The sequence below is a fragment of the Rhinatrema bivittatum genome, chromosome 17 (assembly GCF_901001135.1).
Source record: "Rhinatrema bivittatum chromosome 17, aRhiBiv1.1, whole genome shotgun sequence".
NCBI lineage: Eukaryota > Metazoa > Chordata > Amphibia > Gymnophiona > Rhinatrematidae > Rhinatrema > Rhinatrema bivittatum.
The window spans coordinates 28,148,367-28,172,300 of NC_042631.1; the positions used below are offsets into that span (position 1 = coordinate 28,148,367).

Sequence of the window (23,934 nt, forward strand, 5' to 3'; positions counted from 1 at the left end):
GGCCGGCCTAACCCTTCCCTCCTGGGCAGTAGCCCTCAGAGACTCATCCTCAGTGAGAGAGGTCAATGTTTCAACTGGAGAGCAAGATCTTGCTACAGGATCGCTTCCTGCTACTAAAAGCAAAGCAGAAAAAGGAGGTTGTAACTGTGATTCCTCAGGCCCCCAGGACAAACCAGAATATCAGATAATATATTTGTCATTAGCAACATATAAAAAATAGTCATGTCGCCAGTGTACATGCAGCAGCCAAATGTCAAAAGAGTAAAGTCACAAAACTTCAAAAAAAGAACTCTTTAATGTCACATCTTGATGCACAACTGAAGATTTCATAGTTTTTCACAGAAAACACCACCTGAGTTATTATGATTCCAGATCTTACACACACGGCACAGTATTACACAGTTTCCACGCTTACTGTTACAGTACAAATCAGTCAGAACCATAATGCCAAAGCAAACAGGGTATGAATCCAGCACCAAAGGTTTTCTGTCCTTCTCTTTGGGTTCCCAAAACCAGGTTTAAAAGAAGAAATGCAAGAAGGAATAAACGATGATATGGTTTGAATGAGTCACATGGTGTGAAGTGAGGCATTGTTTATACAGACACATTCAGAGAGCAGTCATGAGTAAGGGGATGGCAGCCCCCTGTGCTTCCAACTGGAACTACAACCACTAATGGTCTAAAATGAATGACACTAAATAACCACCCTCTCTCAAAGGGTCCAGATTTGCTTGAATGAAATTATACAGAATGTGTTATAAATGATGGTCAGGTAGGATTATTAAACATGCATATCTCATATTCTGCTGGCTTCTACAGACAATGAAGCTACTTAAAGTTCAACACATGCCAACCTGTTCTTAGGTCAGCTTCTCGGGTACCCAAGTCTGTTTTTCAGGCGGTGCATATAAGGAAGAAGGTTTGCCACATACATCAACCCCTGATACATAATGCCTACAAATGAGAAAGGAGTCAACATGGCCTAGCGATTAGAGCAATGGGCTGAGGACCAGGGAAGCTAGGGTTTAAATCTGGCTTCTCCCACTGACCTCGAACATATCACATTATCCCCTGCTCTCTCAGATACCTTCTTAGGGGTAAATTTTCAAAGACACCCACGCGCAAGCAGCATCTACTTATATACATGCTATTTCATAAACCTCAAATTTGCACATATTTTTGCTTTCAAGCTCACATGTGGAGCAGGGTCAATAATTACAGGTGTGAGCTGCTATTTTAAGTCACATGCACAGAGATTTACCAGTTTACTCGCATAATTTTACACCTAATTGTCTTGCGTGATATTAAATATGTTTGTGTACTACTGGCCGGGTGAGAGGTCGGGTTAACTGTGGGGAGTTCAGGCTGAAGAACCAGGAAGGTCTCGATGACCTGGAGAAGGACTGGGTGAACAGCTGGAGTACTTGGTAAAAACTGGTCCGATTTACATAAGTCCCACTTTTTCATGTAAAATATACATGCATAGATTTTTTAATAGGTAGGAAATACATGCATTGCATGTATTCACATATAAGCAGACATACATGTGTATGTTGCAAGGTAAAGATACGTGTGTTTTACAATACACACATATGCATAGGTTATAAAAATACTATGGTGAAACTACATGGGGCCATATGCATGCATATATTTCACCGCATGCAGCTGTCCAAATGTTATCCTCTTAAGACTGTAAGCTCTTGGAGGAAGGGACTTTACATATACCTGATTCCTTACCACCACATGCCCTTTATGTCCAGTAGTACTATAAAACTGATACATAGTTTGTTATTCTATCACAGAATCAGTATTTGTACTAAAGGATTCAGATAACAGAATAAGATGTTAAAATGCAGCTAAAAACCAGTTGTACAAAAGGCAAGGTACAGTGAAACTCTCTCATATTTCTGCAAAAGTCCCAAGCAATGTAAATGGCCAGACACAGATGGTCAGCAGCGTTTTCTCTCATGTAGCAAAGGGTCTTCAGGCCAGCTCAGAGAATGCTTGGCTCTGTCCCATGGAGATTTTGATTTGCGGACAGTTCACTGCCTCCCTCTGAAATTCTGCAGAACAAAGCACAGTGAACTCCAACCAAAATAAGTTTCTTATATTTAAAAAAAAAGTATTGTAGCTGCTGTATTAGTCCATTTAATACAAAACAGTAAGGGATAATAAACAAGTCACAGATGATACTTTTTTTTATTACTATTAGACTACCTCAATACATTTGTGACTCTCTCGAAAGCTAGTTAACAGATGTTTTGAGTTAGACTAATAACTATTTTAAATCACCTGCAACTTGTTTGTTGACTTTACTTCTACATTAGAAAAGGTACTCCACCATATACCAGGAGAAACTAGCTGCCCTCTAACCTGTCTCTACAACGTGAAAATCTTCAGTCATGAGTAAGATGCAGAGATGGATTTAAATTTTACTGGTAAATTTATAATTGTGAATTAAGAGGCCCAGGTCCAAATGGCATTTAGACAGATAATGTAATGGTTATCCATCTAAACGGCTTACCCGGATAAATCCAGCCCATATCCAGCTAAATTCTAGCCAACTAGTTACATGGCTAGAATTTAGACGAATAAGTCAGGGGGGTGAGAAGGGGGCATTCCAGGGAGGATCGGAGTTAGCCGGTTAATTTATTCAGCTAGCTGGTTGGGCTACAGGGCTGTCCTAAAGTTAGCTGGTTATACATAACCGGCCACTTTAAGATAGCCAGGTATATCCAGTGGCGCTGCTGAATATACAGCACAGTTTTTGTGGAGCTCTATATTCTTCCTATACTAGTAAATAAATATATGAACTGCTTCCATTCAGAATCTTGTCACTATGAGCATATTCATTATAAACAGGATGCTTTCTTCATTGAAACGAATTAAAAGAAAATCAGGACCAAAGAAAATATTCTGTGTGGGCTCGTTAAAACAGAGGTCACTACAAGAGGGAATGACTTATAAACAGATAGAAACAAGGGAAATGAATACTTTTGGCAACCATGTGAGCGTGCTGGAAAAGCTTTTCCATTTTCTAATGAGAAAAATATCCAAATGAGGGGGAAAAAAGTCCACAGGCAAGGAACGTTTGCCTGTTCCTTAGACGCACATGATTTCCTATGTGTTGTCTCTCAAAATAGGAAAAGAGTTTTTCAGTTTTTCTGCCAGCATCTGATCAGTGTTGTGCAAGACTGACAGAAAACTCTTCACCTGAAAAGAAGTGACAATAAAAAGGGGTTACATGATTTTATTTGAGGCAGAATGTAATGAGGACTGTCTGGCCTAAGTCTGACAAGCTTGTCGTAGGATGTATTCAGAAGGTAGGGCCTCAATGGACTCAGCATCACATGGCTTATAAAACAACTGTGAGAACAGAAGAAGCAAGCCACAGATGTGCAGGCTCTGTGGTGAGAGAGTTAAAGTCAAAACAGAAAGTGAGCTATGTTGAACCCTGGGCCTATGTTTTGGGAACTTGCATGAATTTCTCAAAACATATTTTCAGGTGTACAAAAGGAGAGGGTATAACTAATAGAGGCACGAGAGAGAGAGAACATGAGCATCTATGTCTCCGTCTGCATGTGTGTGAGAATCCTGAACTTCTAGCGGTATGAGAGCCATGCTGCTGTCCTGGGTCTTTTTAAACATCGGTCAAGGAAAGTATTACAGTGCATTATTATTATCATCATCATCATTGTAACCACTGCCTTTGCTATCTATGGGTTATCTCTGTTGTATTGCTTTCTAAAGCATAGCTGAGCATATAATAAACCTATTACTGGGATATGAACATGTGCAGACTCAGAACTGTATGTGAGTGTGCAGATATTTTCTTTTATTTAAATATTCAGGTGACCTAGGCCTATGGTACACGGCAGTCTGAGTAGGGCAAGGCACTAGCCACAAGTATGACCTGGTCTCTCTGCAAGTAGTCCTCTCTAAACCTGCAGTGAGGCTCCCCTGTGAGGGATAGCTGCAGGCAATAGTAGGAATGATAAGCTGACGACTTCAGAGTGTCCTAAAAACACAGGGGAATGTGCCGGGAGGTAGAAGGGAAGGAAAAATTCAGTGTCTCTCTAAAAACTTTGGCAACACATTCAAGAGTCCTGGGTAGGTTGTGGGAAAGCAGGTATAGGGATGTAGGAAAACCCCCTGATATTTTAAAGAAAAAGGCCTACATAAAACTGGAATCTGAAGAAAACATCAGTGAAGTCTAAAAAAGCTCATGGACTATAAAAAGAATCTCCTGATCCTTCACAACCTGCAAAGATTCCAAAGAAAGGGCCTCAGATTGGTTTGTGATAGCAATGAAAGAGCTCCTTGGCCAAAACCTCAATTCGCAGACAATATGGTCTGTCTTCTTTTTTATTCCAATTTTCAATAAGGCAATATGATCACATTTTACCATTTCAAAAAGGGTACATTCATTGCTTTGATTTCTTATTAACAAAAACGATCAAAATCAGTAAACTAAAATGACTGTGTCCCTTTGAAATGCTGTAGTTACTTTTTACTAAAGGCATGGCTCGCCTTCAGTTCAAGGCATTAATGGTTATACTTATGGTGACAGCCTTCCAAGAAAGGCCACCTCATGCTGAACTTCCTAGCTAACCCTATCCCCGGTCAGTCTGCTTTCAAATACTCACAGCAGTGGAATACAAAGGAAGGAGGTTTTGAAATGCACATGAACACTTCTGTTCATTCAGATGGCCTTGCTTAAGTGCCTGTAATGTGGTCTCCTTAAAAACAAACAAACAGAAGATTTTTGAAAACCGTTTTTTTTTTAAGTGTCATTTTAATAGCTTTGGAACAATCTTTCTTGTTCAGTTTAAACTAAACACAAATGACTAAAGTTTCCAGGCCCACAAGGCTCGAGTTTAACTTAAGATGTTTTGATCTATGCACTCTTGGTTTAAAATTAAAACAATTATCAACACCAAAAAGACATGAAGCGTGTTAGTGCCTACAGGTAACTGGCCTGAAACGTTCATTTCCTGCTGCTGCCTATTCCTTTTCTACAAGGTGCGTCTTTTGGTGGCAAGCCTAGGTATTCAGTGTGCGCTTCTTATTCTGGTGAGAACTAATCCTATCAGCAATGGCTGGCCTCAGTCCAGCTTAAACCATCTACATTTCAACAGGGTTTACCTCTTCAACAACACAAGCCGGCCTGAACATAGCAAGAAAGAAAGGTCATGCCCCAGCAAACTACTTGTACCTTGGTCATTGCAAGGAGCACGTTGGAGAGGAACTCGCAGCAGACGTCTTGCAGGATTTTCAGGTGGAAATCTTCCTCGGAGATCACTGGCCTGCTGCTCTCCTCCGGGACGGACTGCTCACTGTTTCCTGCTGGTTTCTTCTGACAGTCCTCCAGATGCTGTAGGACTTGTATCAAGCTGCCAGTAAGGGGACTATCTAATGCACCGTGCAGAGATGCATAGCTTGAAAAGTGCACAAATCACCTTGCATCTCTATCTAAAGACACACTTAGTTATAAAGAGCAATTTCAGGAGTAGAAATGCATTTTTTTCCTGGTTTCTTGATCTAACTGCACGATATATTTCATCTCTGCAGAAGAAAGAAGAACTTCCAAAAGCTTGGGACTTGAAAAAAAACAAAACTATCACCTATCACAATCTTGAACCCACACTGCTGACTATTCATTCATCTCCTTCCCGCAGCATTAAGATTTCCAATAACCAAAAAGCTATTCTAACTGAGGCCGTCCCCATCCATGCACTGTACAAAAACGGAGTATACATAGCACCACAGAATGTTTCTAAAATTAACTAGGCTGAAATCTTTGGGATAGAGCAAAGGGGGCTTCCTAAACCTGTCCTAGAGACGTCCCAGCCAGTCAGGTTCTCAGGGCATCCATAATGAATATATGTGAGATAAATACACATACACTGGAGAGTATGGATAGCCTGAAAACCTGACTGGCTGTGGGGGTCACCAGAACAAGCTCAAAGTATCCTTAATTCCCCCCATTACTGATGCTACATTGGCTCTGACAAAGGCCAGCACTCTGAGGGCAGTTTCCTGACAGATCCTAGCAGCAGGTGGGATTACCAAATAGCCTCATGTCAACTGGACACGACCAGTCCTACTGTTACCGCTACTACATTCTTAGACTTCTAGTCTTGCTTTTCTTAGAAAAATCAGAACCCCGATGGAATACAAGCATGGCGCAGACGGGGATGATGTGAGCCAATAAAATTGTACTGGTCCTTTTTTCTGCCCCAGTCTGGCTAAGGAAAAAAGAGCAATCGTGACTTAGGCAGAGCACACCCTGCCACCGAAGAGACAGGACGTGCTCTTCATTACCCCCCTCCTACCATCCTACCGCCCCAGCAGCAGCAGCAATGGAAGCCATGAAAAACACAGTGCGTGCACGCTCCCCGTCCCTACTGCTGCTCTCCTCCATGTACTTCCTGTTTAGAAAGGAAATGCATGAGGTGGGGGAGGAGCAACCATGAGGACCGGGAGCACGCACTTACTGTGTCCACGCACTCACTCTTCGCTGCTACCAAGGGTAAAAGAAGAGAGAAGCAAATGATGAGGGTTCTTTGATGCAACTGAAATCCTTGCATGTAGCAGAAAGTCTTATATATTAAATCCGAAGCGCAGGGAGCAGGCACTATGGGAGGAGAATTAAACAGGTGATGGAGGGAAGAGAAGAAAGATATCAAAAAACGTGTGGGGCACTGGAAGGGTGATAGAGGGGAAGGAAGAATGCAGAACTATTGGGAGGATCGAACTAGAGGGACTACCCCAGCTTCAATCCATGGCTCAACCTGGCCATTTGACAGTGCCCCCTTACAGGGGGTGAGAACATAGAGGAGAACACAGAGCTCCCATAAAATTGCAAAGCAAATAATTGGTTTTTAAAGTCACTTGCGCTGTTGAGGAATAGCAGACAGTAAAGAAATGCAGTACCTGAGAGATCCATCCATGTGAAGGACTCGCCTCTTATTTACTACAGAAATAATTTAACGGAAAGAAAACCTGAAATTATACTCGCTTTTTTCTATCTTTATGTACTCCAGCTCTGCCTGTGAAGAAAACATGGCGGACATCACAGCTAAAACTGAAGCCAGTACACTCTTCTGCTCTTGAATGATGATGGGTGGATCATCAGCCTGGCACAGTTCATTGCAAGTAATGTCAGACAGCAGACGCCACGTCTCTTGACCAGCCTCCGAAGAGTGCACTGGATGAAGAAAAGATAAGCTCAGCTCTATATGATTTAACATGATGCCTTATGGTCGCATAATATACCCGAGTTCAAAGCAAGTCTTACCGATGGCCTGGATGCCTTCATCCACTGTGGTTAGGAGCTGCAGGATATGCATGTACACTTCAAGCCCGTCAGGGTTATCAGCACTGCATCCATAAAACAAAAAGTCAAAATTAAAATATTAAACAAAGTACCAAAAGTTTAAAGTGCAGCAGCCTTATCAAGAGAGCACCTTTTCCTCCAAAAGCTCCATGCACCAATTTCCTGCAGGTGTCCAGAGGAAAAACCTGGACTAAGCTGTCAATCAATGCTGTGATTGAAGAACTGGCTTGCACTCACATCAATAGTATCTTACACACAGATCACATTCAAAACTATCAGACAGATACAAAGCCGCCTTGCGGCATTACACTTTTTCTATCAGCAACAAAACGTGGTTCTGTTCAAAGTGTTGTAAACTTATATGGCAGATCTGCTGCCACAGCGCCCTGACTTCTGCATCTAAGCAAAGCTCAGTGTTCCCCAGTTCACAAGCCATCATGGGACCTCTCAGACTGTCTTTACAATAACTTTATAGAAGATCCTGCCCCATGTGTCAAACTCGCAGCAGTAAGCTTTAATCAGATTCAACATGAAAAATTCAAAGTACTTTTAAAGCAATCTTTGGGGCCCCTGTTTCTTTCATTCAAAAATCAAAGCAGCAAGAAAACCACATTTTAAGAAAGGTCAGGAGTCAATTCACACAAATTTGGAACTCAGAAAAATTCACAGCCAAAAAAGTGATTCACCAATTTTGACAAACAAAATCAATCATCTTATATTAATAAAACGCAGCTCTGAGGTTTTGCACATCTCAGAAAAGTCAGCTGAAATCCCTTTAGATAGCTACCATCTCAAAACCATGTAATGCATGATTTATTTCATTACAATCTGCATGGCCATCATTAGACCTTTCCCGATCTCAGGAGAACATCTCCTTTTAGGCCAATGAAGCGGAAATGAGCATGACGTGAAGTCACCCACGCTTCCAAGTCCCCAGACTGCCTCGTTGAAACACGGTCAGAACCACGGACCTGGTTCTCCATTTAATTCATCAACAGGTGGAAAAAAAAAAGGGCTGCAGCAGTGCTACCATCCATCGCCTTTTCTCAATTCAATCAGACGACTGATAGGACCTACAGGGAGGTCAATCTAGGCACGCTGATTTCACGCATCCCTACGTACGAGATGCCATGGAGCACACAGGTTTTTTAAAATGGAGGCAAACAACCAGAGCTGGAAGGTGAGGCAGTAATAAAACGAGGTACAAGTACCGGACTTGTCTGGCTGCTTCTAGGACACAGGGCACAATTTCCAAAGCTGAAGTCTTTTCATCGTCACCGTCATTAGTGAGCTGCCCTTCCGACTCACGGCATCCATGTTTGATCCAATCCAGCATGAGCTCTTCATCCAAATCAAAGAGTTTGTCCACCACCTCACCCACTTTTATCAGTAATTCAACTGCAAAAGGGAAAACCAACAAACAAACAAACAAAGCTATAACCAACTCCTAAATTAGTGAACTACAAGATAGTAGTGAACTATGGATAGTAGAAAGACTAGGGGGCACTCCATGAAGTTAGCATGGGGCACATTTAAAACTAATCGGAGAAAGTTCTTTTTTACTCAACGCACAATTAAACTCTGGAATTTGTTGCCGGAGGATGTGGTTCGTGCAGTTAGTATAGCTGGGTTTAAAAAAGGATTGGATAAGTTCTTGGAGGAGAAGTCCATTACCTGCTATTAAGTTCACTTAGAGAATAGCCACTGACATTAGCAATGGTTACATGGAATAGACTTAGTTTTTGGGTAGTTGCCAGGTTCTTATGGTCTGGATTGGCCTCTGTTGGAAAAGGATGCTGGGCTTGATGGACCCTTGGTCTGACCCAGTATGGCATTTTCTTATGTTCTTAAGCCTCCAATTCCCCACAAGGGGAAATGCTGCAGAAATATCCATTGTACATAGCAATATCCACTCTCGTACAAACTCATGCGACTTAAACTGTTAATTAGTGGAATTCTTTAAGCAGATTGCCTGCAATTCCCAGCATCATAAACTGGCTGGACTGTCCCAAACGTGCTCCATACTGACAGCTCAGTTACAGAGTAATCAATTATCAGTATTACTGTGGTGTGATCTGTGACATTCCTGCCAAAGTGGCTACCAATGGAAGAGACAGAGAATTGCAAGAGAAATTTTAAAGAATGCTATCAAATTCAAATTTTTTATGCTTTTAAAAAGTATAGCTACTGTATATGCCCTATACTGTATATATATAGGGCAGAAGGCACAAGAGAGATCCCAAGCAAGTGTCGCAGAGGATTAAGCACAGATAAACTCTCCAGCCATAGTCCCTTCTGGGTAGCCAAGCCACAGGCCACAGCTTTGGAGGAGAGAGAGAGAAATCATATACCTCACTTGCCAACCAAGAAGCGAGACAAACTGTTTATGTTTACTGAAGGTTTGGCCTCCAGCATTCAGTTTCTTACTCAGCCTCTTACTTCTCTGTCTAATTCTGTTAACACCATCACCCCTCCGGAGTTCTGTGCACAGGCTACTATAGCCCTATGGCCCGGACTATTCAGACTTCTGGGTTCTGCTGGGAAAGGGATGCTCTAAGAGCCAGTTCCTATATTTTGAACCCAGATCAGACAGAAGGCTCACTCTGGGGGTCCTGCTTTCAAAAAAATGGAGCAACATGGGAGACTTCCATCAGCAGGAAAGTTAAGTCACCAATGAATCTGAACAAGACTTGCCCTTCCCAGGTCATGGTTCTGGTGGAAACACAGGCAGTCACCCAGCCAGGACAGGAGGAGGAGGCAGGCCAGAGGCTGACACGGTAATGACTCTTTATGGTTTTGCTAATGGCTTTAACATTACATTTCCCAAGCACTAGTAAGCCACAGGTGGTGAGAGCTAGGGAGAGTACAGAAGTAGGATTTAAGAAGCACTTCTAAATTCAGCCAATGATACCTTCCTAGAATTAGCATTAAAAAAAAAAAAAAATATTCCCCAATTTAAAATGTGTAACTTTACCATTTGTGGAGCTGGTCATGATAAAACACATACTATCGCAGACAGATGGATGCTTTCGGATCCTTTCAACCCACGTACTGGCGACATCAAGTCTGGAGAGGCAGGTTAGCAATAACCTAGAAAGCAGAAAGACACGTTGAAGCATGCAGAGGAGAATCTGGCGATATGCCTCCTGCTTGTCATATTAAGGACTGATGTTACTTGGTATAGTTACAGTTAGGATGTTTACTTTCACACAAGTTCAATGGACAACCAGCATATTTATCAGTAATATTTCCTTCCCTTCAGCAGAACCTGCTCACTACATTCCACAACATCAACGAAGAGATATATTTTAATGGGGTAGACATCATGTGTGTAACTAGATCAGTGTCAAAAACTTGAACACCTAAAGCCCAGGGAAATGGGAGCTGCAAACAATCCCTAAAAAGAAAAAGGGGCCGCTTCACTAAAATGGTGACTTTAAAACGCGCGCGAGTGCCCATGCGCACAGCTGCACGCATATGATTTAAAGTACGCCGACCGCATGTATATGTGCTCCTAATTTTAAGCAGTTGCTCGAGGAAATGTATCTTCCTTAGGACTCTGTCGGCTTTAACGCAAGCAGGTAATTGGATTTTAAAACATGTTCACGCAAGGGACATTCCCAGTTTTAACAATCAGTCCACCAGTTTGCCCAGTCCGTCTCAAGGTCTTCAGCTTCCATGCCCACCAGCTGACCCGGGCCCCTCACACAGTCGTTTTAGGCCTAAACAGAGATTTATGCAGACTTACACCTCCATCAAGAGCAAACGTAAACGTGCGCGGCCAACAGCCCGCCACGCGCCGAGGCCACCGGATTTAAAATTTCTATTTACGGGCGTAAATTCTGGGCCCACCCCGGAGTGCCCCAACATGCCAACTCCGCCCCTTTTGTTGTTACTCGTGCATATATGCACATAATTTGTGGCTTTGCAAATACACATTACTCGTGTGTTTGGGGGCCTTGTAATGCAAGCAACGCTTTTAAAAAATGTGCCCCTAAATCTAGTATAGGAAGGCACCGCAGATAAAGGGACCATCATGCAAGTCGAGGGTTAAAGTTATGATCTCTCTTAATCCTCGAGCTGTATGGTGCTCCTTTACCTGCATTAGATACTCCGCAGGAAACGATTCCCAGTGGACACACCGGGTTAGGTTTAAGAGATATCCAGGTAACTGAAGGCCTACCCTCCACTGCAAACAGAGTTACCTGGCCACATTTAGCTCTGCCCCAGAACGCTTATACGCCACCTCTTTTTATCTGGGCAAGTTTTAACTGGATAATGACTTACCCGGCTAGAACTTATCCAATGTGAGGGGCAGGAAATTCAAAACCTCAGGTTTGTCTGGCTAAATCCCAAACACAGCCGTCAAATGCACGGACTACTGAACCCTAAGTTGCAGTATCCAGAAAGAAACTATTTTCCAGTACGTGTCACCTCCCCTGTCACCTTCTCTGATGTGGGCGATTCCTGCCTACTCACGATTAGGTTTTAGAGCTCTCCAGAAACTTAGGAAAAAGATTTGGACTTCATGCAATGTGCTAAACATAACAAAAAACACTGCACATATGACAACCTGCAGATACAACTTCATGACATCCTGTGTGTAAGTTTAACTGTTGCACGCCAGGTGCTTTTACTGCATAAGCGAATCACTGAGTGAGGATGTGGCAAGCAGACTGCAAGATGAGTGCACCAAGTTAGCAATTCATATAATCAAAACACCTACACAATAAGAGACTTACTTTTTTTTTTACACAGAATAAAAAAAAAATCTCAGATCTGGAGGAGTTTTATGATAGTTTTACATTTTTGTTTTTTAGTTTTTTTTGGATCGCCAAGGAAAAAATGTCCTCTCCCATCTTGTAACTGAATGCAGGTTTGCATACAAAATATACTGTGCTAAACAAAAAAAAAACATGTCGGGGGAGTATCAGCCAATCCAGTAGCTCGACAGGATAAATATCGCCCCCTCCCTCCCCCCAGACGTGCAGCACACAGCACCTGCTTGTTTCTAGCAGTGTCGGAGGGTCCGAATCACACAACAGCAGCAACAGCAGCTCCCTGAAAAGAAAGGAGACAGTAAGCTCATGCCTGCAACCTGCTCGCTTCCCCTTTTCCAAAAGCACATTCAGCAGCTCGCCTTTTTACATACAAACATAAAACTATCAAGGCAAGCACAGTAGCCGGTTGAGTTTCCAGTTTTACATAGCAATAAAATAACACATTCTTAAGTTAAAAGTCCAGTGTAGAGTGAAACAAAGTAAATGAGTTAAATATAAATGAACACAAAACTAATGCAAAGACAAACTGATTCCAAACCAAAAGCCAACACAGAGAAATTAACATAAAACAATTGTGCTCAGGCTGGGGCACAAAGTCCGCTAAGGACAGTGTCCTGCTGCGCCGCTGCCAATATCAGGCAGGAAAAAAAGGCTCACGGGCTCCAGCGCCACACATGGTAATGGACGGAAGTAACTTCACTTCCGGGCAGACCGCGAGTCTATTCCTGCTCCTCAGCCACTGAAGCTCATTCAGGCAAGGTCCTGAATGTTAACACACAAACCCGTGGGCTGTACTGACTTTGTAAAAGCAAGCACAGAGGGATGGCGCAAACTTAAAGAGGTGCTGCCTCTACCCTCAAGGTAGATTCAGAACGGGACCCAGGGCTCGAGCATTTACCAGTTAACCCAGTTCACAGGTTGCTGGGCGCATTACAACTAGGCAGGGAGACTTGAAAATCCAGGGTGAGGACTATGCGCTCGTGGACCAAGTTACAAATAACAAGGGACAATTCTGAACAGCTCACATAGTGGCAAGGGTAGGAGCGCACTTAACGCTTGCACCGTGTGGCAAACTTTCCAAGGGAAAGCACCTGGGTAAATTAGCTAGGGTAAAGCCTATGGGCCAAAAGCAGCTTGGTGAGGCCGTTTTTCCCTCCCCCTGAGAACGCCTCCAGGAAATGCAGCTACATCCTGCGTGTGCTTTCAGCGGGGCATTTACAGACAGCTAGAGGGCCTTACTGAGCCGCACCTGGGTAATGTTACTCAGGTTCTCAGCAGGAATTCTCCAGGCAAGCCTGCCGCTGCCTTAAAAAGGTACCTGAGTAAAAATCTCGCTGGTCGACGGGGTGGGAAATTTGCACCTCGGAGTTTGTGCAGCTACGTTAAAACAGACAGCCCCTTTTTCAACATCAAGCTGTTAATTTACCCAATTGTCCTTAATCTGCTTCTAGAGCCCCCACCATTTTAGAATGTCCCATGAAGAAGCTGAAAACCTCACAGAGGAGCAAGCCCGTTCTAAATTATTTCTATTTAGCAACCTCCAAAATTGCAGCGTGTGAGAGCGATTTTAACATATGAACCCAAAGCAGGACCCCGAGGACGATGTCTAGGCTCACATTCCAGGGAAACTGTGTACTCAGCCTTATTAGAAGTCAACTTCTGTTGGGATTTCCATTTTGGGACCACAAAAAAAAAAAAAAAAAAAAATCATTCCAAACCGACAACCCCCTTCTGCCAACACAGGTTTAAAACATTATCCGTACAGCATAGTCTATAAAGCGTGTGCTAAAGGAACTCACCCGAGGTCTTCGTTATTGCTGATGGATACACAACTCTCTGGGAAACAGACCATGTTTCCCAGTATCCCCACGCATACTTCCTGTCCAACACAAATATTTTTAAAAATCAGATGGCTAAGCTTCTTATTCAATTCAGAACGTCCGGTTTTTACTATTTGTGCATTTTCCCTAAAACAATAGTATTAGCACAAACATTATAGAGAGAGAGAGAGAGAGGCAAACTGCGTAAGCTCATTGCGGTCAGTAATTTTAACATTTTAATCAAAAGGTTAAGATACCAAATGTCTTAAAAATTATAAACACAAAACCCCAAGGGAACAGCGTTTTTCCTTATACAAAAGTTATTTAATTTGGCTGACGTTACAAAATAAAGTCCTTCAGTTTTTGTTTTATTTTTGCCAAGAATTTCGGTGTTTACCAGCAGAACAAACGTGAGGAATCGGTGGAAAAGAACCTGGCATTTTTCCAGGTACATATCTTTTTTTTTGGTTCTTCTTGTAGCAAACTGAGAAATTCCTGGGGAAAATAAAATAAAAACTAGAAAAGAAGGTCCATAAAAATATAGCAAAATGTAACATTTGCCATTTTTAATGCTGGTGCATGGGGTAATTCAATAAACCAAACAGGCCACAACACATCCTTCCCAGGTGCCAGGCTGGATATTAATGCATAACATGTAAAGATCATCATGGCTGACAGCCCACCATTTATACCTAAAGTAGAGCTGGTGTATTTGCTCAGAGTTTGGTTAATGGCTAATGACCATCTCTTCCTATAAAAGCCTTCCACGTGTTTTATGCAACTGCTTACAAAATCATTTTTTGCACCATGAAGGCAGAAAAAGACCATACGCACTCTCTCGGCTGCCCATAATTGCACAATTATTTCAGACTCAAGCGCTGTAGTAGTTAAACAGAGATTTACAGGATCCAGCCGGCCCAGGGGCTCAAGTGGCTTAAGTGCTGTGCGCTGCCATGCGGAAGGTTGTTGGTTTCTTCACCGGGATGTGTCTTTTGCTCCCCCCGGGTCGGCTGGGGCTGCGGTTCACAGCCTCCAGGGAGCGCGGGAGTCCTGGTCGATGCATAAGGTAGCCGGGTGGCTGGATTCGGAGGCCGTGACCGCAGGGTTCCGAAAGGAGCCCCGGTGCATGGCCCCGGCTCAGAACCGACGCTGCAATGGGTTGGTATAAACGTGAACGAGAGACAGGAACTGGAAATCCCTGAATAGTTACTAATGAACGCCCATGGCACCAGATCCCAGTCTTGGTGCCATCTCAGCTAGAAATACAAAAAGAAGCAATTGGAAAATGTCAGGTTGGGGGGGAAAAAAAAAAAAAAGAAAATAAGAACTTTGCAGAATCCACCAGTCTCGATGTCTCAAAAGCTAAGAGGCACCAAACCTGAAACGTCCCAGGAAATAGTATTCACAGGCTTCTTCATTCCTGTGACATTTTAGCAGCATTGGTAAACTCTGGATACATAAGTTGCACCTTCTGTCTGATATTGACTCTCAGAAGGTAAGCACAGTAAACAAAACATAACACATGCACTGCATCAATTACATGTCCTACATTTTCTAACGGCTCCTTGGTCATTTCACTGAACCTCTATCAGCAGACATATTAGGAAACGAATCCCATGACGGTTAGGTCACCCACTACATGCACCAACCCGATCTCCTTCCATGTGATCTGAACATAGCCCCCATCAAGTAGCTCAGGGGAATTGCAAGGGAGGAGTTTAAAGATTTCAAGAAGAAATATCTTAAAATAGATGCACATTGCTGCTTGGTGTGTGTGTATTTCTGAAACTGGGCACAGTCTACAGAGGTTAAAGTTGCCCTTCAGCTCCATGCAAACCCGTGGGCAGCCTCCTCCCGCTAAACAGCACACGACAACCTCTACTTACCGTCAGCCGGGGACACTTGGACTTGGCAATCACCCCCAAAAATATCTCAGGAGCATTGAACTCTTGGAGAAATAACGCAACATCCTGCAAAAAGGTTATAAGGGGTTATTTAATGGATGTGGTTGTTTCTGTCACTTTGTAGTGAAACTTGCAGATTTAGTTTGTCAACAATTTGGAGTTTTAATTAGGTTTAGTTTCCTGCTCTGAAAACAGCATGAGAGCTTGGGCATGGGCAGCTGAAGCTCACCAAGAGCTACGCTGGGCCGGAAGAAAACAGAAGAGCACACGAGGTAGTGCCGACAGCAAGGACCCACCCCCGATTTACCTTCTCTGGAGGATAACAAACTGGGGGGGATAACCAGCTTGGAGGAATGGGGGTGAGGGTTGAGGCTGACTGGGATGGGGAGAGAGTGTGCGTTTTTGGGGGGGGGGGGGAAGAAGAGCTGGAGAGAGAGTTGGGGGGCAGGGGGAAGAGCCTGTGTGGGAGAACAGACATCATTTTAGTTACGTGATTCGCTCCGAGTTTGTCTGAGCAGCTGGGCCAGCCTCATCACTGGAGAGGGGATACTTCCCCCTTACCCAGGGTGCCGCCTGCATTTTCCAGCAATATTCCACAATGAAGTCCCTCCCTTCCCCACCCAAAAGAGGCCTCGTCTTCAAAAATAGTGACAATTACAAGATTGCATAATACCTCATCCATTGACATGTCCCATATTTTGCATATTTCATTCTCCATTTCTTCATCTAGATCTACCAGCATTTCACCATCTCCTGCATTGGATTTACTCTTCTCAGTAGTGACGACCTTAGGAGAGAAATAAAAGAAAATAGTAAATAAAAGCAACTCCTAAAGTAATAATTGTCATTGCCAGAGGATGTGGTAAAAGCTGTTGGTGTAGGTGGGTTTAAAAAAAGGTTTGGACAAGTTCCTGGAAGAAAAGTCCATAAACCATTATTAAGTTGGACTTGGGGAAATCCATTGCTTACCCCTGGGATAAGTAGCATGGAATCTATCTACCCCTTGGCATCCTGCCAGTAACTGTGACTTGGATTGGCCACTGTTGGAAATGGGATACCGGGCTTGATGGACCGTTGATCTGACCCAGTACAGCAAATCTTATACTCTAACAAATTACAGAATTGCTAAGATCTGCTGAAAGAAGAGGATCAGCAGGGTCGGCCCAGTGGCAGAGCTGTGTACTACCTTGTGGAGGGAACAAAGTTGAATATTTTTGCTGCCTGAGCTGGCTGGGGCTGCTGTGGAGGACATCGTTCAGCAGTGACATCCAGCAGCCTTGCTCAGAGACCACGACTGAACACCCTGAAGGGATGCGTGGTTGTATGATCCCTGGCTGAGGATCGTCATTGTAACAACAGGCCTAAAACACCCCAGACAGTTATAAATGAAGGCTTATTGTGCCAGATTTTGGCCCTGGTTCCAAATGAGGTGGAAGAATGCAGAGGAAAAAAAAAAAAAAAAGAAACTATTGGGCCAAAAAAGGAACAGTGGCCCGTCAACATCTCATCAACATACTAAACCCCAGCAACATGTGAATCCAGACTTCAACCGAATGGATTGTGAGCATTTTGGCAACAATGGCCATTATGACCTTTTTCCTCCTCAATAACTGGTAAGAAGTCCATTCCGAGTTTCAGACAAGATCACTGGCCACACAAGAGGACCATTTCACTGAAAGGCAACCCCTGCTGAACTCAGCTGATGTCAACTGAGAGAAACTGCAAATGACTTGATCCAGCCTAACATTCGGATCCTATAAGAGCTTAGGATCACTGCACCCTACCCCGTACCTCGATCAGCTTGGTGAGGGTGCTGAAAACCCAGTGTTTGCTGTAGATCGTGCGCCCAATAGCATCACCTGCAGGCTCCTCTTCCTCATCGTCACTTGTCGGTGGTGATGGATTTCGGTCCATGTCTTGAGAATCCAGCAGATGCTCTGTAAAAGGATTTCCCAGTGTCTTCCTCTGCACAATTCTTTTCTATTTAAAAAAAATGCAATAAAAACAATTACTAAAAGTGCTCCTAAGCCAGTGATGGCTAACCTATGACACGCGTGTCAGAGGTGACACGCTGAGACGTTTTTGCTGACACGCGCAGCGTTTCAAGGACTATCGGGATTTTTTTTTTTTTTTTATCGGCTGCGCCGAGCCTTTTCTTTTTCAGCTGCGCCGACCCTTTAAAATTTTTTTTTTAGTATCCCCCTACCCTCCGGACCCCTCCACCAATGCCCCCGGGTGCAGGGAGGCTCATGCTGCGCAGCGATAAGGCTCAAGACAAAGATCGCGTTTAAACGCGCTGATGCTCCTCCTCCTTCCTGCCTGTGCGTCCCCGAAAGTAAACGTTGCTGGAGCCGCGTGGGTAGGAAGGATGTGAAGCATCAGCGCGTGCAGAAGAGGAGCAGCATTTGCGTTTACGGGCCGCCACTAATTCCAAGTCGCAGCGGCCAGAGAAGAGGAAGAGGCCCGGTAGCAGGGCCGCCGCGGCCTGAGAAGATCAGGGCCGCTGCAGAGCCCATCCTGCGGCGACCCGCGAAGAGGAGGCCCAGAGGTGAGAGAGAGGCTGAGGGTCTGTAGAGTGTGCATGTGTGTGTGTTTGAGATGAGCTGAGAGACTGTGTGTGGGAGTGAAGACCTGAATGTTTGCAGAGACAGCATGTGAGAGCCTCTGTGTGTTTGTGAGAGAGAGAGAGCATGTGCCAGTGAGAGCCTGTGTGTATGAATGATTGTATGAGAGAGCATGTGCCAGTGAGAGCCTGTGTGTATGAATGATTGTATGAGACAGAGCATGTGCCAGTGAGAGCCTGTGTGTGTGTGAGAGAGAAATGCATGTGAGAATGAGAACCTGACTGTGTGTTTGAGGGAAGAAGATGGAGAGAAAAGAAACAGAAAAAAAGACAATATAAAAGGAATTGGCAAAAAAATAAGAAAGGGAAGGTGGAAAAAAAAAGCCTGTGACCAACCAATTAGAAAACTAAGATCAGACAGCAAAGGCAAAAAAAAAAAAAAAATTACTTTTTAGTGATTGGCACATGTAATCTTTGGGAATGTGCAAGAATAGCACTTTCTCTACGGATCTCACAATGTACGAGATCAGCATGGAGAAAGTGGAAGCCCCACGGGGCCTGCACAGAGGAGGCAGCAGAATGGGCTTCAGTGTCAGTAGCAGCAATTGGCACCTCCCCAATAGCCATGTGGCAGCAGTGACAGTGGCAGCAGAGGAATGAGAGAGGTTCCGAGATTGCTGGCAAAAGAAAGAGAGGGGGTCTGCCTTTAGTGTGTGCATGTGTATGAATGGGACTCTGCCTGGGGGTGTATGTGTGTGAATGCATGGGTGCTGCCTGGAGGTCTGTGTGTGTGAGAATGAATGTGTGCATGCCTGGGGGATGGGGAGGGAGTGGTGTGAAAATGAATAGGAGCCAATAAAAGAAACCGACTGACAGATGAAGTTTGTAACGCTTGCTTGGACTTGAAGTGTACGAAATCTTCAATTGAAGATTTAGCCAATGAAATTCAGCAACCAAAAAAGTCACTAAGCAGGTAAGGTAAAGAATTATTTGTTTTTGCTTTATTAATAAATACAGTACATATTAAAATTATAACTTTTTGTTATTGATTAGAGCTACAAATATCACAAAATTATGGATTTTTCTAGACGTGACACACCACCCGAGTTATGCTCTGTTTTTTTTATGAATTTTGACACACTGAGCTCAAAAGGTTGGCCATCACTGTCCTAAGCTAACATGTATAAACCCACATGAAAAATAATAATGAGCTTTACTGGATTTTATTATCACCAGGTGCAGAAAAAAAAAACACTTTACAGGTTAGGGGCTGGCCAAAACTTTAAGGATCAGGGTAAAACAAATATTTGTTCTGTTTTGATTATTTTATGCTTTGTTGTGTTTATTATTTTATTTTGCAATTTTTCTTGCACTTTTATTTGCAGGACAAGGGGCAGGGTTTGATGAGAGAGGGTTCTCTACTTTCAGCTTCTTCCTCCCCCTCGCTGACTAACCAGCAACAGGGCCTTTTCCCAGGTCTTCAGCTGTAAACTTGTCAACTCCCAGGAAGACTCCAAGAATTACATTTTAGTCCCCTGGCTACCAGGTGCCTTGGAGTTTTCTACCCTTGATTATTAAAATCCTTACACTTTGGACATAGTACTTGTTACTTAACCAATTACATCTTACACCACCTATTGTCTTTTTTGCTGCAGAGTTGTGGAAACAAAAGCCATTGCATCATAAGTTTGTGCCACATTTCTTCTCCCTTCACTTATTCACCCAGTTTCCTGGGTTATTATTGCGATATCTGATCACAATTCAATAAAGCCCACCCAGAGGAAATTTGCTGTGTGATTATGGGTGGAGTCACATCGCTGCTTACTGCTGGCAAATGGGCCTCATCGGAAGACACAGATATGCCTTCTTTTAAATCGCAGATTAATTTATAGTTGAAATCAGTCTAGGTCTGAAAATAGATTATGAAATATTAGGTGTAAAAATAAACCCTAAAAATGGATTTCATAGTCTTGTGTACAGAGTTTACAACAAAATATTTTTAAATTATCTAAGTTTGCTGAAAATATGAATTTACCAATTTCTTTGCTCTATGTCTTCTTTTAGACTGACTTGTTGCCTCATTCCAATACATTTCTTATATTTTTACACTTTAAAATAAAAGGTGAGCAGGGTTTACTATGAAATTAAAGTAATATTACTTAATACATGGTGGTTTATAAATAAGCCAACAAAGCAGCACCTGATTTATTTATATTCTCTGTGTGGAAAACTGTAGGAACTTTCATAAAAGCACACAGATATCTTCATAGGAACTAAAGAGCTGAATTAAAATTTCTCCAATTTTAACTAACAAATGCACACTTTATCCGGTCACTGCAGAATGGACAAAGGGCTGAAATCAGATGAAGGGAGTACAGCTCTCCAAAATCAGTCACATATGGATTAACTTAGTCCAATAAAAATGTAACCTCAACTTGTTTTACTGGTATCTCTATGCATCCAAGTGGACTAACATGGTAACCACACTATTTTAAACTAATAAATAAGGAACTTTTAATTTAAAACTGGCAAGCACTATCGCTTTAAAAAAACTCTCTCCTCTCATTTATGAAATGCTCTACCTCCTCAGAGGCAATGGTGCTCTAGGGCCAGTAAGGATCACCATAAGAGCAACAGCCATCTTCCTCCATGGGCTCCAGGGCTTCACCTCTATGGCATGGCCTATCCCTACCAACCCATACAGTGCACCTGACTGTGCCTTCAGCACCCACTGCTACAACTTCAGCTACAAGGCAAGCGCAGAACATTTTTTACTAGAAAAATATTCTCAAATGGAGGGAACTATGTCTACACTGTGTCAGATGTATTCTCAAGCAATCAGTAATTATGCTTTACAAGAAGGTACTTCTACATTTTCTAATAATTTCAAGATCCAAATGACATCAGTCCATGCTCGTTTTGTCTATTTAATATCTGAATAAATACGAAAAAGATTCAGTAAGAATCCCATTCTCACCTCCTCCCCTTTCCAGAACATCTCACCAGTTAAAGCAATGTTAAGACAGAACTACTAATGAAAACTTGGCATTTGCTATAATAAAAAAACATAAGAAGTTGCCATACTGGGTCATCAAGTCCAACATCCTGTTTCCAACAGTGGCCAATCCAGGATACAAGTACCTGGCAAATACCCAAACAGTAAATAAATCCTATACTACTAATGCCTTTCATTACTTAAAGCTGTACAAAGAAATACTTGCAAAAGAAAGAAAAAGGAATCAATGGAGACGTTCATATTTTAAGAACATGGGCTGTGTTTCTTTGAGGACCACATTTAGTAAGTCAAAGCACAGAATCAGTTAGTAGCACTCTGCCTGATTGATGAATGATCTGTATGCGACATTAAGCATGAGGTCTGCTTGGTTCTGCAAAGTTGTGAAGACAACACTCCTAGGCACAGAGGAAAGAATACACCCAGCTACGTTTAGGGTAACAATTTTTGATTAGAGTACAGGCAGCATTGTGTCGATTTGGAAAAACTCTTCAGACTCAGGATATCATCAGAGTACTTAGCCTATAGGGAGGAAATAGGACAGACTGCATATATGGTTAAGGCCACAAATCAGAGAATTAAAGGCAATAGCAATTGTATCTGATAGCCACCTTGGGTGAGTTTATTAAAAACAAAAGTGGATGAAAAAATCCAAATAAATAAATGACCAGCTGTCTGGGTATTTGTATCTTCTCATTCCTAGTGTTACTAGGTATTAAGAATCAATGAAATTCTTGCCCTTCCTGCTCTTTTCTTGATCTTGCACAGGATCAGGTCCACTACAAAGATCTTCCCTGATCTCGTGAAATTCAGGGAGAACATTCTGAAAGGTCAGTTCTTTCATAATTAATCAGATTTTATCTTAAAAAAAAAAAACAGTAATACAGCCCTTCACAGAATACATACTGAACAAAACATGCTAACAGTTTTGACTAGCTATACCAACAGCACCTTGTGGTGCGATCATAAAGCAATGTGCATCATAGAAAAACAAAGACAATCTAAACCATACTGACAAAAACAGTGGTCAGAAAGTCTTATGATATTTCTAATATACACAGCCACTGCTAAATACTCTGGAACTGCTGAATACTTAAAAAGTTACTGTACTCGTGTTATTTTCCACTTTTTGGGGATTTGGATTTCACATTCTGTTTAAACCATAATCCTTTGGCTTTGTATAGCTCTCTAAATATGTTCCGTAAAGTGCACCGTGTGTACCTTTTATTCTAGCTGGTTACATTTAGAAGAAGCGATCAGAGTGAAATAAGGAGCAAAAAAATTAAGAAAGATACCTCTCTCTTCCCAACATGAGTGATGGCAGGGGCTCAGGAGACAGCGACAACTGTGCCCTTAAAACAAAGCACTGCCCCTCCATTAGATACTCACCAAAAGCAACAGAATACGAAGGCAAACGCTTAAACATGAGAAGCAATAGCAGCGTCTACGTATCCAGCGCTGGCATTTTTATGGTTCCGGAAACATGCGCCTCCGACAGAAGCGAAACCATCTCCAGGGCTCAGAGAGCCAGCAAAGCCGGAAATGACGGCAGAGCCTACGGGTGCCGAGGAGGGACAGACAGCTTAGGAGGCGAACTAGAACAAGGGGGCAAATGCAGGACTGGATTTAGGCACGTGCATAGATGCCAAATTCTGAAGGGGGGGCCTGCTGCACTTTGATGTTTTGGGAGTAAAACCATCCCATCTCCGGTCCTCTGCCTATAAGTGCCATAGTCTTAAATCTGGCCCTGGGCAAGTGGGAGTGGGAACTAATGCTAGGTAAGGGGAGGCTGGTGGCAGAGAAGCTAATGCTCAGGAAGGGGAGGCAAGCCATGGGGGAAGCTAATACTGGGGAAACCGAGGTAATAGGGAGGATTGCATGCTGGGGAAGGCGGACAGGGGGTAAGGGATAATGAGAAAGCTGAGTAAACAGCTGTGTATCCCCTGGTTCATCGGGGACACTTTCTCAGCTTGGGGGGGGCATGGGGTGACCCACCCAAAGAGAGGGGAAAAAATGTCTCAAGGACACACACGCACACTGTCACCATCAAATAAGTCCTTGTCCATCCAGGGAAGCTGTGCTCCAAAACAGAAAAGATTTATTGCCCAAATACAAAATCTCAGAGCCTGTTGCAAAGATTCCAAAAGCTTCATTTCTTATTTACAATTGAAACCCCCCCCCCCCCCCCTCCAAAGGGAGACTGAGGTTAAAGAGCATGCTACCATTTAAGTGAGCTGCAGCAGAGGAAAAAAAGAGGACAATGCAGCTATGTAACATGAGCCATCAGCCCAGAAAAACCCAGGATAAGATTGAAAAGGTTGCCAGACCCCTTAGTGTAGGTATTTAAATGACCATTGAATAGATGAGTCAGAGACTCAAGTAAGGAATTTTATATCACACCCCCTGGACTACTATTGGAAATGCAGTGAATATCTCACCAAAGCCCTGGTGGTCCAGCGGGGGGCCCGGGAGCAATCTGCCGCTCCTGAGCCATCAGATGCCACTAATCAAAAT

The 23,934-nt window shown here is 43.1% G+C and overlaps 1 protein-coding gene across 2 annotated transcripts; it reads right to left on the bottom strand.

Annotated features, from left to right (window-relative positions):
* Positions 1 to 276: 276 nt before the first annotated feature.
* On the bottom strand, positions 277 to 22,967 carry SAAL1 (serum amyloid A like 1). 2 transcript variants are annotated; one of them, XM_029582532.1, is made up of 13 exons: positions 22,810 to 22,967; positions 17,636 to 17,824; positions 16,518 to 16,631; positions 15,827 to 15,910; positions 13,920 to 13,999; positions 12,341 to 12,400; positions 10,314 to 10,429; positions 8,551 to 8,737; positions 7,301 to 7,383; positions 7,022 to 7,210; positions 5,216 to 5,412; positions 4,647 to 4,739; positions 277 to 2,063 (listed from the first exon to the last, which is right to left on the bottom strand). In XM_029582532.1, exons 2-13 carry the CDS (start codon positions 17,756 to 17,758, stop codon positions 2,043 to 2,045), a joined length of 1,347 nt encoding a protein of 448 aa, XP_029438392.1. In that variant the 5' UTR covers positions 17,759 to 17,824; positions 22,810 to 22,967; the 3' UTR covers positions 277 to 2,042. The 2 variants fall into 2 exon arrangements, with proteins under 2 accessions (XP_029438392.1, XP_029438391.1); XM_029582531.1 differs by having other exon boundaries at positions 277 to 3,213.
* Positions 22,968 to 23,934: the final 967 nt, after the last annotated feature.

Coding starts and splice junctions, on each gene's coding strand:
- SAAL1 (XM_029582531.1), bottom strand. CDS start 17,758: ATGGACCGAAATCCATCACCACCGACAAGTGACGATGAGGAAGAGGAG. Junction 10,430..12,340: donor ACACTGCTAGAAACAAGCAG/GTGCTGTGTGCT, acceptor TCTGCTTTCTAG/GTTATTGCTAACCTGCCTCT. Junction 7,384..8,550: donor GAAGCAGCCAGACAAGTCCG/GTACTTGTACCT, acceptor TTATGGATGCAG/TGCTGATAACCCTGACGGGC.